Genomic DNA, 14,934 nt, shown 5'->3' on the forward strand with positions numbered 1-14,934 from the left:
AGAAGCCGTAACAAGCCGCTAGATCATCACTATCGTTCATGAACATCGAGCATGGAAAACTTGAAGGTCGCATAAGAAGATTTCTTGAGTCGAACTAAAGTATTAACAGAAGAAGGATGAATGCTGATGACCTCTAGACTGGAAGCAAAAAAATCCCACGTATAATTATAAAAACTGAAAAGGGGATTATACGCATATTATGTACACTGCACAAAAGCAGAAAAATGCTTGAAGCCAAACAGATCACAGAAAATGTTGACACAAACAAAATTAGTAGGGTCCTCCGGCGGCTACCTGCCTTCCCGACTACCGGAATGTGAAAGAGGCGAGGCCGAGCCTGCTTCAAGATCATTATCCCCATCATCAACCATCGATGACCACGTGCTGACCTTCTCAACATATGAAGACGTCGGATAATGATAGGAATGGACATAATTATCAAAATTCCCGCCGCTAGCGCCGCAGACGCTGCCCTTTTTCTCATCGTCCGCATCTGGTGCGGCCACTGACTCAGGCAACGCCACCTCCCCTTCTAAGTGTCTCACCACCTGCCTCATTGTGGGCCGCGACTCCGGGGCATTGTTCGAACACATCAATCCCAGTTTCAACACTACAACAGCCTCTATCTCGTCATATTCACCTTTTAATCTCGAATCCACCACATCAAGTATAGCCCCTGTCCTCCACTGATCCCACACCCAGTCCACCAAAATGAGCTCTTCGGGTAACGCTTTAGGCTCGATGGGTCTTCTGCCACAGACGACCTCGAGTAACAACGCGCCGAACGCAAACACGTCTGACATTGTCGTGGGCTTGCCCGTACGTGTGAGCTCAGGTGCAAGATAACCCAACGTACCCACCACCCGTGTAGTGCTCGCAGCAATCCCGTGCTCATATAACCTGGCAAGACCAAAATCGCCTAACCTACCGTTCAGCTCTGCATCTAGTAATACATTGCCCGCTTTGATATCTCTGTGGATTACAGTTTGCTCCCATTCCTCATGCAAATACAAGAGACCCGAAGCCACGCCTTGGATAATTCTATACCTCTGTTCCCAAGTCAGAATGGTTTTGGGTTCATCAAATAGGTACTTGTCCAAGCTTCCATTAGGCATGAAGTCATATACAAGTAAAAGATCGCCCCGCCGCCGACACCATCCCAATAGTTGGACTAAGTTTCTATGCCGAAGACGCCCTATGGTGGCAATCTCAGACACAAATTCTTGCAGACCCTGTTTTGATTCGTGAGAGATCCGCTTAACTGCAACTTGGGTATTTGTGCTCCGTATAGTCCCTTTGTAAACTCGACCGAACCCACCGAACCCAAGCAGCTCTTTGTCTCTAAAACCGCGGGTCGCTTTCTTGAGTTCTTGGTAAGGGAATCGATGGGGCCCAACATCGAGCTCCCAAGGTTCAATAACATCTGCATCCTTGATTTTCTTGATGATGTAAAGGGCCGATGCAGCCACTAGGATAACCACAGAAGCAGCGGAAACCGACACCCCCGTAATTAAGGCCGTATTGCTCTTCTCAGGCCCGGGAAGAGAAGGGAGAGATGACAGAGACAAAGATCTAGCATCTCCATTCATCGTAAAACTCCAACCCAAGATGTAATGGTAGCTAGCAAGCAAACCAGTCGAAGCAGAGAACCCGACATACATGGAATCCTCGAAGATCGAGCTCAGATCCACATCAAAAGACAGAAACGAACTATTGGGCTTGACGGAAGAAGGCGAAATCTTCACATCCAATCGATTGTTCAGTGAATCATAATCAATCCAAGCTCGAATTACTTCACCACTTTTGAGATTAAGGTCCAGCTTTGTGGAATTTTGAGCATAATATGCCGCAGGGGCAGACTTATTCGACACTAAACTGTTGATGTCGATCCCAACATGGTTGTCGTTTATGTCACCAAACTCGAAGTCCTGAACAGTGTCAAACTCAACCGCAAAAACATGGTTCGAGAAGTTACCATTATCGCTCGTGTTCAGAAGCCCGAGGTACTGACTAGGAAGAGCCCCACTAAGCTCCTTGTCGGGAGAGATCGTGAAGGCGAGACCGTGACCACCGAGCTTCGGGTACTGAGGTTTTATCGCAAAAGCAAAAGAAGTTGAAAAGGACCTCACTTTGCCATCACTAGAGTTCTTGAACTGAACAGGGGATGAGTAGAAGGCGTGCCCAAGAACTCGGAGCGAGTCGTTGGTGAGGCGAAGGAGGCCGTTGCCCTCGACCTCCGCGGCGCCATTGAAGCTCATGTTGCTTCCCGCACCATCGAACCCGCTGAAGAACAGCTCGTCGAGCTGAGAAAAAGATGGGTCCGCAAAGATCACCAAGAAGCAGAGAGAAACGAGGGCTTTGGCCATAAAAACAGAGCAAATTCACGAGATTCCAGGAAGCAATTAAGAAAAGGGGGATTCTTCTCAGCTCCTGAGGAATGGCGGACGAGTAAAAATAAGCTGACTGGGGTGATGTCTGAACGCGGAGGAGCGAGAAAGCCGTCACCCGTCGCCCTTTATATGCGACCTGAGGAAACAGAGGAGGAGAAGGAAAATCGGGTGTCTGGGTCTGAGGGGGAAATGCGGCACCTGGTTCACATGGGTTTCGGCTCTTGTGCGAGTCCAAGGCAGGCTGGGCTGTGATGCGTGTGACTTTGAAATGAATGAGAGATACCGGGAGGTGCAAGAGGCCAACAAAGATTGGAACTCCCTCCCTCCCACCGACCCACCCACTAAGTTTGACAGAAACTAGTGAAGGTAAAGCCGCACTCAAAGTTTTGCCTCTTTTTCAAGCTTTCTGGTCTCTCTCAAGGCTCTTGAAAAGGTGGATGCCACTCAAACACGCATGATTTCAGTTGTTTATTGAGGATAAAAACCACGACCGCAAGTCCGGAATCTCGAACACCTCTCAGAATGCTCCACACGAACTTTGGCCACTTTCTTGTTTAGGTTGGGGGTCCCCACTGCTCGGATTTAGTTTGAGGATTAGTGGGATATCTTATGAATCCGATATCACTAACTTACTACGGATAAACTATCTGTTAAAACTTGTTAGCAGTGAAATTGATAGGTGTCTTATCTTGTTTGTAATTGCCTTGACTACATTAAACCCCCAAAAATAACAAAGCTTTTTTTGCGATTTCTCCTTCTCTTAACAATAATCATCGGGCCACATAAAATCCTTCAGATCTAGAGACTTTAAATAACTCGAGCTAAACCATTGATAATGACATGACATGCCGATATTAGCATAAGGAAACGCAAATATTTCTATCCGAAATAGATGACTTTCTTGAAATGCGCACTCTTTTTTAATATGTCTTTTAAGGCACTTGTATAGATAGCTTTTTTTAAATGTGCAACTTGTTCAATGCATTGATATGTGTTCTTAATATTTTCAGTAGCATTAACTAGCATCGTTGAGGCACTCGTCAAAGAAGGGCCTCTCCATTAAAAGCAAGAAACGCATCTCTCGATCTCGTATCAAGTGGGGCTATAAGAGCCCAATCCCAATATTGATGAGTTAAAATTCGCACTTCGAACCAAAAGCTCATCTGTCTCTCTCTCTCTCTCTGTGACCTTGTTTTAGGTCATATTCTTCAATGACGCAGCGTTCAGCGAGTAATTCAAGCAAAATCTTGCTTAGGGAGAGAAATCCCGAAATTCAATATTGATGATAATATTCTGTCCTTCAAAAAGAACCCTAAAACAATCTTATATATCCCTAAACCAAACCCTACTAGGACTATAAAGCATAAAATATCAAAATTACAAAACTGACCTTAAAATTAAAATCCATAAAAAATATTAAAATAATAGAAAAACCCATGTAAAAGATTCCGAATCGCTAAAATCCATCGTTAGTCACAGCCAAAGGCGTGAATTGTGTTCAGACCGCCGTTTCGCTTCAAACGATCGAATCTGAGCTCGATCCGATGTCGTCAACCGAGTCCGCCGGTTCTAGTCGCATCACCATTTCGCCTTCCATTTAGACTTCTGCCTGTCCAACCGGTCCAGAAACGCACCACTAATAGATTCTGCATCATTCAACATGATTAGCTGGTAATAGTCGCGGACCATTGTTCCATGTGATTAGTCAAACAGGACTTCAAATCGTGCACGAACACTAAGTTCCAAGAAACTTGATGCCCTTGCCCCTGGTATCGAAACTGAAACTTCTGCAGTTTCTCCTTCCTCAAAACACAACATACACTTGAAAAAGCATCGCACGATTCCATTTTTCAGTCCATGTTGTCTTTTTAACCATGTTGTCTTTTCCCCCACTTTCTACTCTCTCGCGTGGTAAATCTGCCAATAGTTTGCCGCTCCTAATTCCCACTTTCTAGTCAGCGTTTGACCAGCAAAGTAAAAAAGAAGGGTCATCTACCAAACGATCTTTCGATTTCCTTTAAGCCAAGTGAAGAAAAAACATGATTTTGATGAGAAGAACATTACGAGAATATTCGTAGATTGCTCTAAATGTCGGCATTCACACTTCATACACCAATGGTGGATGCATAGTGTGGAAAAAAGTCTTACATTAGCACTGAAAATTAGAAAGCCAAAAACCCAAAAAGTCAAAGGGCTGGACAAAAGTCTCCGACGATTTCTAGATAATAATTTAAGCAGCAAATTTGACTAAACCATTAATCCCTCGGAACAAGGCTACACAGAAGTCTCAGCAGAGAGTTGACTTAGCTTCCGAACCATTGATAGTGGGGTGGTCCTAAGCAGCGGACCCGTTTAAGGAAACTAACTGCGTTAGGTCGTGAACAATGTCCATAATCCGGGATCATTAAGCCTCGCTAATCGTCCTTTAACCCCCGCAATTATGCGCGAAAAGCATCCGGGACTCGGGTGATGCCGAGCCTAATTAACTTCATAATTAGATGAGCTTCGCCCCTTCCACTCTGATTCGTTGACTAATGATAAGTCCCTTTTCTGTGGTTAATTATGATTAGTGTTAATCGTCGGGAACGAAAGTTCATTGGCTTCGATGTCGTTTCGGGGCTTTGTTTCGCGAGGCAAAGCGTCCGAGGTCAACAACTGCCCGCGTGCATCTTTTCTCTTCTCCTATATCTTTTCCCGAAAGATGCTTTTGATGAGGTGAGTGGTGACGTATGTTTGCGTGTCACCGTCACCATATTTAAACGTGGGTGATTGAAAGAACCAAGCCCCAAATGATCCGGCGGGCCACAAATAATACTAAAAAAATAAAATAAATAATGTTTCGTTAGTTTGGTGTGGATAAGACGTACTTCTTAATTAGGAGCTCTCTAGAAGAAAAAAGGGTTAGGACACAATGGGAAGATGTATGTGGTCCGGGAAGGTGGGGAATTCCAGAGTAGTTATGACATGAGACTGACTACATTCTTGCGAATCTTGCGATTATATATATATTTTTTAACAAAATAAAAGATTATATGTATACATAATTAATTATCGATATCTGTGGAAACAAGTATGTAATGATGCCGTCATATTCACTGCTGTAAAGACGAATCTGTATGGCGAACGTCAAATCATTTCCGCGAAAATGCAGAGTGTTAACTTGAAGGAGGCGGGTTAAGGAGTTCGACGTAATATAACCACGAAGGGAGTGAGATACCCAGATTTTACAAGATAATAATTGAATTAAAGAAAATGGGATAATGACACAAATAGTCCTTGAACTTTGACTTAATTTGTAATTTGGTCCCTGAACTTTTAATTTGTTCAATGTAGTCCCTGAATTTTAACATAATGTTCAATTTGGTCCATGAACTTTTAATATGTGTTCAATTTAGTCCCTGAACTATATGGAAATGTTCAATATAATCCCTGCACTTGAATTAATTGAAGGACTATATTGAACATTTTCAAATAGTTCAAGGACTAAATTGAACACATATTAAAAGTTCAGGGACCACATTGAACAAATCAAAAGTTCAGGGACCAAATTGAACATTAGGTTAAAGTTTAGGGACTACATTGAACAAATTAAAAGTTCAGAGACCAAATTGAACATTGAGTCAAAGTTCAGGGACTATTTATGTCATTTTCCCAAAGAAAAGTTAATGAAAATATTACTGTACACTAGACGGCCCAGCCGCCAGCTGCCGTTCAGCCCGCCCCTCGATGGCTGCCCATCATATGGATAAATTTCGGGTCCCCCAAACTTGAAACGAGAATTAAAGAATCACCAAGTAATCTGTGGGCCGTAGTTTTGGGCTCTGAGGGACTGATGGGCCGGCATCTGATCATCTATCAAGGCCCGAAAGCTCCATTTTACAGACTTTGGTGGCAACAGTATCAGATTTCTGATGAAGCCTAAGTTAATGGAGTAGAACTTTGGCTTCAAGTGTGAAGAAATATCACGAAATCTACTTTCATAATGGGAAAAAGTTGCTAATCAAGTGTGAAGAAATTACTAGCAGTTAGAGGATGAACTTAATTTTTCAATGTAAAAAGTTATTAATCACGGTGAAAACCTTAGTTAGCCATTATTTGTAAATATCACGAAATCTACTTTCATAATGGAAAATTTACTAATCAAGTGTGAAGAAATTACTAGCTGTTAGAGGATAAACTTAATTTGTCAATGTAAAAAGTTATTGATCACAGTGATTCACCGTCGGTGAACACCTTAGTTAGCCATTATTTTTCATGTGTTTAGAGAGTTTCGATGAGGAAAAGTAACTTCCAATCTTATCCTACATGTATAAATTCCTCGATGTATTTATTAATTTTTTCCCATAAAAGAATTGGTAACAACATTTCAGATAATTATGTTATAGTAGGTATCTTTTCATATTTTTATTCTTCAAAAGTCACTATGTATACCTATTAGTAAGTTTCAATTAGAGAAAGTTATCAAAGAAGTCATAAACCTATTGTACAAATGTCAATTCAATCCTAAATCTTTTGATTTGGCCAGTTTAGCTTAAACCTTTTGACAATTTGCCAATGTAGTCATTCATGCCAATTTTGGCTGAAAATCGCTAATGTGAACGTCAGCCGTTCTACGTGGCATGATGACGTTGACGTGAACAATTTTTGCTAAAATTTTATTATCTTTTTCGTTTTTTTTCATTGTGGCCGTCGAGGTTATGGTCCTTGCCTAGATTTGGTGAGGCCTTCACACTCTCGCCCACCATCAGCGAGGGCCTACAAGAGGGCCGTGACCCTCGCCAGTGGCCAGCAAGGACTTGCAGGCCTTGACTGGTCTCAATGAAAGGAAAAAAAAAGAAAAGAAATAATAATAATAATAATAATATAGAAATTTTCATTAAAAAATTGTAAAAGTTTCCCATGTTAACCCGTTGTGCCACATAGAACGACTATCGTCGACATCGGCGTTTTCCAAACAAAATTGGCCAGAACAACTACATTGATAAATCGCCAAAAAATTATGGATTAATTGGCCAAATTGAAATGTTTATGATTGAATTGGCATCCGTACACTAGATTTCTAACTTTTTTTTTTTTTCGCAATTATCCTGTTTCAATTAGGTAAAAAAAGGGACTTTTAATTCATAACGAATTAGTAAATTGTAGAGGCCAACGAGGCATAGAAAAGACCCATCAATATGTAGACTTGGCTTCTGTGGGAACAATACGGCTAGGGTTAATGGACAAGCACATGTGGACACCAGCCATGAGCCCCCAAAAACCTAAGCACTTCAGAAAACGACTGATAATTGATCCATGATAGGGAAAGACACTTTCATCGTTAATCTCGAAAGCGTCATACTTGCCACCTAAAGTCACTTTCTCCACCATGCATTTCATCCTTCCAAAGAAAACAACGCCAGAACATAAAGATTAATCAAAGATTGAGGCCTTCACAGTCTCTGTGACAAGACACAAAGTTGGCCGTTCATGTAACTCAAAACAGCACCTGTCCCCTCCTCATTTCTCTCTCGAATTACCAATCGCTTGCTTTTGTTTCTAGAGCTTTGAAGCACTAGTAGGACAAGAAGTCTTAATTTATCCCATTTCTTTTCTCACCCACTTTGGCCTTTGATGTTCAGTGTGAACTGTTCTGCTTCAATGGCCTCCTCTGCTTCTTTTGGGGGTCCATTTCCTTGAGCACACACAGCACAATGACCCATTATTTATTGAGTGGCCAACAGCCAAACCTGATAATGGGTTTGGATTAGAATACTGAGAAATAATGCATGGACGATCAACCTCATTGAGTTCTTCCAGGCGGATTAAAGAATGCACGATAATGGAGGAATTAATTGAGTCCGGACAAATAGCCGTCACGAGTCATGCACTCTATTGCCCAATCCCTAAGCTAGGAAAGCTTTAAGCTCGCAGATGAAGATAATGTAGACAATGTACAGCTAAACCATCGGAATTTTTTATGTCACAAGCCGTAATGCACCAACCTCTGTCAGTTGATTCTGACCGAAAGTCCTCATGAGACAAAAAGAAAAGAAGAATGCCATTGGTTATCTGCATGGTGTTAAATGAGGGTTTTTCATTCACATTTGGGCACGTTTAGTCGACAGCTGATGGGTCCCGTCAGTGCTCACATTGAGCAATTAAAGAACTGTCATTGTCCAACATGACCCTTTTAATTTTAAGTCAGAAACGATGTGCCGTATAATTTCTCAACAGTTTGCAGAAGAACCATAGTCATCAATGAATGGCTGGCTGCTTTTCTCCGTTTTGAAGTATCTAGCTATAGAGAAGACTATGCCCCTACGGGTACAGTCTTGAGCTTTGCCTTGACAAAAGTTTTACTCCCCATGCTCAGCTCTGTACTGTGTGTATGCTTGTTCTGTGCAAATCATCATCTTGGAATGCACGCCCCCAAGTTGCCGATTCTAAATTTGGGAAGTGCGGAGACCTTTCTAATCGTCTTTTTCCCTCTGGCATCATATTTCTTTAGGCAAACGGTACTTTGAATTATTGTTATGAGAGAAAAGAAATAGTTATTGTACTTGCCAACTGTAGGAAATGCTAGAAAAAGCACTATTTGCTTCTACTGTTTCCATTTAAAAAAGCCCAACCTATCAGAAAGATGATGAACTCTTTCTATCTGCTGGTGTAACTGGGGGAGAATCTTCACGAATTAAGAGCCCTTTTAAGGCATAATTTAGGAAAGGTTACCCTATTTGAAAATGACAATGTAGGCCACAAAGGAAACCTAAAAGTTTGCTCACGCTTTTAATTAAAGGGAGAATGTCTCTTTGAGTCTCAGCCCCAACCAAAAGAGAAATTTATCCCTTATTCAAATGATGGTTATAAAGAGGAAATCTCAACTGCTTCTTCATCTTAAACAAACAAGTTCCTCCCCCAAAGTTTAAGTAAATACCACTCGAAAACATTACCCATTTTGACACTGTTGGTTTTTAAAAAGGGTCAGGACAATGACAGGGCTTGGCTCTTCATGTGGCGCATGCAAGTTCCTGAGGAGGAAGTGCACCAGTGACTGTGTTTTCGCTCCTTATTTCTGCTACGACCAGGCCTCGACCCATTTCGCGGCCGTTCACAAGGTGTTTGGCGCAAGCAATGTGTCCAAACTGCTGCTGCACCTGCCGGTGCACACCCGAAGCGATGCTGCGATCACCATTTCTTATGAAGCCCTGGCCAGGATGGGTGATCCCGTCTATGGCTGCGTGGCTCACATTTTTGCACTCCAAGAGCAGGTCTTCTTTTGATCTCTCTCACCAAGTCTGTCCTGTTTCCTTGTGGCTTTGTCCTGTTATGAGGGAGTTAATGCCTTTATTTTGTGAACTATGTACAGACTCTTCTCATGCATCCACCTCATGCCCTACGCAGGGCTAGGGCTTGATTATGTTAATAGGGACTTTCTAGATGTGACCAATACAGTATTTACACTACTCAACCTTGAATCCCCCCAACTTTTCATCCCTCATGATATGGTCTCAAATGAAATTAAGAAACATGACTTGTCATCAGAATTTAATGAGCAATACCTAAGAGTACTGATTATCTTTGCATGAACATGCAGGTGGCTAATCTGCAGGAGGAAATAGAGAATCTAGGGACCCAAATGGCCAACCTTGGAGTTGGGGTTCCCAGTTGGAGAAATTCATTTGTTCCTGATAACTCCTGCGATTCTGGACCACACTTCTCGGAGAATGATGCCATGGACATGCAATTCTATCTGAACCATCTGCAGGACCCACTTCTTCCTCAGGCAGAAGCTGCAACGACCACCAACCTCCAGACCTTGGAAAGCTCAATGAACCAACAGTTCCCCCCTTTCTATGGTTGGGAGGATCAGAATCCGTTTTGTGACAACTGCCCAAATCTTCTGGAGAGACTTTTTGAAGGTGTGGACCGTGAGGTCTTCAGCAGTTGTCCATGGCTGAACAGTGGAAACGGTTTAGGAAAGTGAAGTCCCAAGAAGGTTCTAAGCTTTTTGAACTGTGGCAGTCTATACAGTTGTCGCATGGCCATCGGCTTCCTCTGGGCTCCAAGGGGCGGAGCCAATTTTGGAGTGGGATGTGATGATTTCGGTGAAAATGAGATTTTTTTGCTCTGTTTAATGTAATGAATCCCATGTACATTTAGCTAGGTTGTGGTTGATTGCTACTACGAACTAGTTTAGGATAAGATAGGAAAAAAAATCTCCTTTAACTTTTCATATTCTATTTTGGAGTGGAAAATGATATGACGTAGGATTAAGAATGACTTATCTTATTAAACACGACATGCATCGCCAACAACTTCATTGGAAAAAAAGAAAGCATCATGGTAGAACTCAATCCCGATGTTGACGTTAATCCAGTAACTTTTGGCAAAAACTTAATGAACTTTGATTTGGTGGAGCGAGCTCCTCATCATGAAGCTTGAATTTTTCATCAAATGTTTTAGAGAGCAGCAATAATTTCTACTAATCTTTCCTTGATCAACGATTACCCTACCCTATTCGACACTCGATAATTAGTATTTGGCTCTCTAATCCTCGTCGTTAGAATTAAATGGGATACTTTTAACAATGAAAACGTTTATACATTTTCTTGGAGTTGGTTTGTGATAATCACCTGTCGATGAGACAGCCAAAAACTTTTATTGCAAGCAATTTATCCATTTCCTAACCTTTTTTCAAACTGAATTTTAGACAGCGTTATCCAGTAAACCGCATGTCTTCTTCTCCATCGCCAGCACGCTCGCTCTCCCCACTCTCTCCATCGATGCAATGGCGCTTCTCAACGTCTCTCCGTGCACTTCCAGAGTCCCGCCAAAGTCCCCTCTCTTTCCCTCCAAATCTCTTCCTCTCCGGGTTTCATGTCTCCCCATTTGCTCCGATTCTCGTCCACCGGTAAGAAAGTTTCGATCTTCACCGCTACTCTCGTTTTGCTCCCTATTCACGGTCTGGGTGATTATCAAGAATCGTCACTACTCAGTTAGGGTGCTTCCAATGTGGCAGGTTCGAAATCTTGCCTCGCCTTTGGCATTGTGCGAATCCGTAGCAAGAACAAGCGCGCTTGCCCTTTTGTCCGCTTCCTTGTTCTTTGCTGATCCTGCTCTCGCATTTAAGGTACCCTAATTTCGAGTTGCCTCTTTGTGTCTACGAATCTTGGGTTTCATTTTATTCTGCTGCAAGATTGAAATTTGAATCGAGTAAGTCTTTTCTTGGCAAAATTTTGGTCGAATTACACGTTTGGTTGCCGCTCCGTAGGGAAGGACTTGTGCCCCTCCTGTCAAATAGGCAGTCTTTTGGGTGAAAATTCAGCCCAGTGAGATTAAAGAACACAGGATGGAGTGATGAAAATAGTGTTATGTTTGACCTGCGTGCAATTCTTAGTTCTTTTGTCATTTCTGGGCGTTCAATGTGTCGGTTTGTGAATTGGGATTATGGGGTTGTTTATGCAAGGGAGGAGGTCCATACGGTGTGGGAGTTACAAGGGGTCAGGATCTTACCGGGAAGGATTTCAGTGGCAAGACTCTAATAAAACAAGACTTCAAAACGGTACCCCTAAGATAATTTGTATTGAGTGCTTTTGGTGGTCTTTGATTGAATTCTTATAAATCGACAAGGCAATTCTCTGCCTCAGTCCATACTCCGACAAGCCAATTTCAAAGGTGCAAATTTACTCGGTGCAAGCTTCTTCGATGCTGATTTGACAGGTTTTCCATCCTTCTTCTTTGCTTTAGTGTTCTTTGGTTTGCCTGTGATAAGTTGTCTATTGTAAGGGAATGCACCTGACGATCACGTATAATAAAGTACTAGAATATGACACTTTAGAAACCTATTTCTTTAAATTGTAAGATGTTATAAGACCCTGCAAGAGTTAGAAATTTTGATGCTTGAATGGCTCTCTTGGAAAAGTGGTTAAATGATTTGATGCACATTAGTGAAACGCATTTTGCGAATGTGGAAATTCTCAGTCAGTGAAGTGCTATAGTCTTTCCCGAAATTGTTTACTCTTACCCAGCAAGGGTAAGAAATATTTTTGTGCTGACATGAAACTTACTGTCTACTTCAACGGGTTTTGTGAAACTTTCTTCTGTTCGTCAACAGCCTATGGTCCAAGTTGTTAAAAGCATTAACCTTACAGGGTGATATCATGAACATTTTACTACAGAGGTTGTTCTACTCTATACTTCCTTTCCTCATGACGCTTATGGCACAATAACCTGCTTCGTACCTGGTGTTTAGGGGCTGACCTTTCAGATGCTGATCTCAGAGGTGCCGACTTTTCCTTGGCTAATGTAACAAAGGTGCACCTTTTGAATATCTTTTAATCCACGTCAATCTTCTAAGTGTTTGGCCACTGTTTATTATATCTAACGTCTGTAAAACCTGCTCAATAAATGCTCCACGGATGCTCAATATCCTTAACTAACCAAGTGTTGACTGTTGAGGGAACTGATAATAGGGGAGGCTAGACTAACTCCAGAGTTTGTCGAGTGGTTTGGGCTTAACTTTGAGGAGCTAGTATTTTTTGTATTCTGAAAATGGAAGGGAATGAAAATTGGTAAATATAAATAGGAAAAACTGCTAAACCTTTGCAAATGGAAAGTAATCTGCTGAAGTCTCAATGCTTTGTCAACATCAGTTGCCACCACGTTGACTGCCCCGTTGAAGAGAGTATAGATTATGATGGCCATCAGAATAATCTGATGATGGGATTTCATGGTGAAGATTAATGCATGTAATTTATGCATGTCACCATGCCATGACTGAATCTGCTTTGAGACTACTTAAACATACTTGCCAGTAATGTAAACGATGAGATTCGTGTGAAATGTAAGCACTGCTTCTTTTCTTCTGCAGGCAAATCTAAACAATGCTAACTTAGAAGGTGCACTAGCAACAGGAAACACATCTTTTAAGGGATCAAACATAAAAGGTGCAGGTATGTAAAATTTTCAATTCACTTATATCTTCTAAGCCTTTAATTTTCCACTTCTAGGGCTCATGAGGCAAGCTAATTTGGGGCTTGTATGCCTGAGGATTTGTCATTACCACATTAAATATCTGGTCTTTATTTGCCATTATAAATCCTTGAGTTCGATCCATTGAGCACCTTTTGAAATTAGAGAAATAACGTTTCTCGTGATATCACAAGAATCAGATGAGCACTATATTTACTCTCACTCTTCACACAAGAAGACCAGTGAAAAAGAGAATCTATTTAATATTCAGTGACTTCCAGGAACGCCCCAGTTTTGGACTAACTTTCTCGATAAATTGCAATGTTTGGATTATTAACTCCATCTGTGTGCAGACTTCACAGATGTGCCTCTGAGAGACGATCAACGAGAGTACCTTTGCAAAGTTGCAGATGGGTAAAGATCTTATTACAGAGGTGGCTAGTTTCATCATCTGTGCGCCAGTAATTATATGGACTGCTTTTCTTTTTTTGCTTTTAGGGTGAATCCTACAACTGGAAACGGAACACGTGAGACACTGCTTTGCAATTAATCATACGACAGTTTTTTTCTGGGTATATAGCACGACAATGAAGGAAAGAGTTTAGCTCGGACTTATTCGTTGGAGCTGAGATTTCTATTGATCTCCAGATCTTGAGTTTGTATTGTATTTTGAGCAAGAATGATGGGCTTGCTTCCTTATATATGTAAACGATCTGTATATCGTGTGGTACTTGGATAATATCTCTTCAACGCGATGATATAGCTCCTAATCATCTCTCTCGCACGCCTGACGTAAACCCTGTTCGATGTATTTGATTAGGTACCGGATGTTTATAATCTTTCCCTTACACCCTGTTCAATAAGCTACATTTATATGAGTGGAGGAAGAGGAGGGTTTGTATCATCATTGAGCAGCGCATCGAATCGTCGAAAACTGAACATAGCTCGATCATTTGATCCAAAGAAGGTTGTCTTATATGTGTTTGATCTTAGAGCTGATGATTCTTATCATTTTGGACGATAATTCTTTGTCATCCTTCATCAGATGTCTTCATATGGGGTTCGAACTCATTTCCACCCAGACATAAGGTCTTAATGTAAATTTTCGAAATGCTTAGATCGTCACAGTGAATGAATGCAAAAGCAATGAATTGTCGAGATGCATAGTCCTGTAAGCATCTCAAACAGATGATTACTTGAGAAACCATCTTCTCGCGTTGTCGGAATACCCGGTATTAGCATGTTGGCATACGGAATTACCGATGCAGGCATTATTAGGATCTGAATCTTCAGAATCAACTTGTTATATCAATCGACACAGGCGCATGACGCGGAAACTGAAGCCACCAAAACTTGTTATATCCAACTTTTGTTCACGGGTTGAAATGAAACCAGTTATTATATTTTTGAAGAAATTAAACAAAACCCCTCGAACTTTAGAGATAATACACATTTACCCTCCAGCTTTCAATCTTTTCGCAATACCCCCTCTGAGATTTCATTTTGTTACCGCTATTCTTTTTTCTGTTAGCATGTGCAGCACACATTATTGATAAGGGGTAAAAGTATAATTTCACATCACTTTTTCTTA

At 41.5% G+C, this 14,934-nt stretch overlaps 3 protein-coding genes across 3 annotated transcripts; 2 read left to right on the forward strand and 1 right to left on the reverse strand.

Annotated features, from left to right (window-relative positions):
* Positions 1–54: 54 nt before the first annotated feature.
* On the reverse strand, positions 55–2,723 carry LOC115673330 (L-type lectin-domain containing receptor kinase S.4). Its single transcript, XM_030595472.2, has one exon. It carries the CDS (start codon positions 2,364–2,366, stop codon positions 291–293), a length of 2,076 nt encoding a protein of 691 aa, XP_030451332.1. The 5' UTR covers positions 2,367–2,723; the 3' UTR covers positions 55–290.
* A 6,488-nt stretch (positions 2,724–9,211) lies between these two features.
* On the forward strand, positions 9,212–10,507 carry LOC115673364 (LOB domain-containing protein 29-like). Its single transcript, XM_030595517.2, has 2 exons — positions 9,212–9,640; positions 9,967–10,507. Exons 1-2 carry the CDS (start codon positions 9,362–9,364, stop codon positions 10,354–10,356), a joined length of 669 nt encoding a protein of 222 aa, XP_030451377.1. The 5' UTR covers positions 9,212–9,361; the 3' UTR covers positions 10,357–10,507.
* Positions 10,508–11,064: 557 nt separating this feature from the next.
* On the forward strand, positions 11,065–14,075 carry LOC115672993 (thylakoid lumenal 15 kDa protein 1, chloroplastic). The gene is made up of 8 exons (XM_030595004.2): positions 11,065–11,283; positions 11,392–11,502; positions 11,839–11,934; positions 12,020–12,092; positions 12,625–12,686; positions 13,243–13,324; positions 13,697–13,757; positions 13,842–14,075. Exons 1-8 carry the CDS (start codon positions 11,161–11,163, stop codon positions 13,891–13,893), a joined length of 660 nt encoding a protein of 219 aa, XP_030450864.1. The 5' UTR covers positions 11,065–11,160; the 3' UTR covers positions 13,894–14,075.
* Positions 14,076–14,934: the final 859 nt, after the last annotated feature.

The sequence above is a fragment of the Syzygium oleosum genome, unplaced genomic scaffold, assembly GCF_021117445.2.
Source record: "Syzygium oleosum isolate NSW1041296 unplaced genomic scaffold, Sole_v2.1 Sole_v2.02, whole genome shotgun sequence".
NCBI lineage: Eukaryota > Viridiplantae > Streptophyta > Magnoliopsida > Myrtales > Myrtaceae > Syzygium > Syzygium oleosum.

Bases quoted from the DNA above. Each gene is read 5' to 3' on its own strand.
- LOC115673330 (XM_030595472.2), bottom strand. From the start codon at position 2,366: ATGGCCAAAGCCCTCGTTTCTCTCTGCTTCTTGGTGATCTTTGCGGAC.
- LOC115673364 (XM_030595517.2), top strand. From the start codon at position 9,362: ATGACAGGGCTTGGCTCTTCATGTGGCGCATGCAAGTTCCTGAGGAGG. The intron at 9,641-9,966 runs GTCTTCTTTTGA...ATGAACATGCAG, and splicing joins TTTTTGCACTCCAAGAGCAG to GTGGCTAATCTGCAGGAGGA.
- LOC115672993 (XM_030595004.2), top strand. From the start codon at position 11,161: ATGGCGCTTCTCAACGTCTCTCCGTGCACTTCCAGAGTCCCGCCAAAG. The intron at 12,687-13,242 runs GTGCACCTTTTG...TTTCTTCTGCAG, and splicing joins CCTTGGCTAATGTAACAAAG to GCAAATCTAAACAATGCTAA. The intron at 13,758-13,841 runs GTAAAGATCTTA...TTTTGCTTTTAG, and splicing joins CTTTGCAAAGTTGCAGATGG to GGTGAATCCTACAACTGGAA.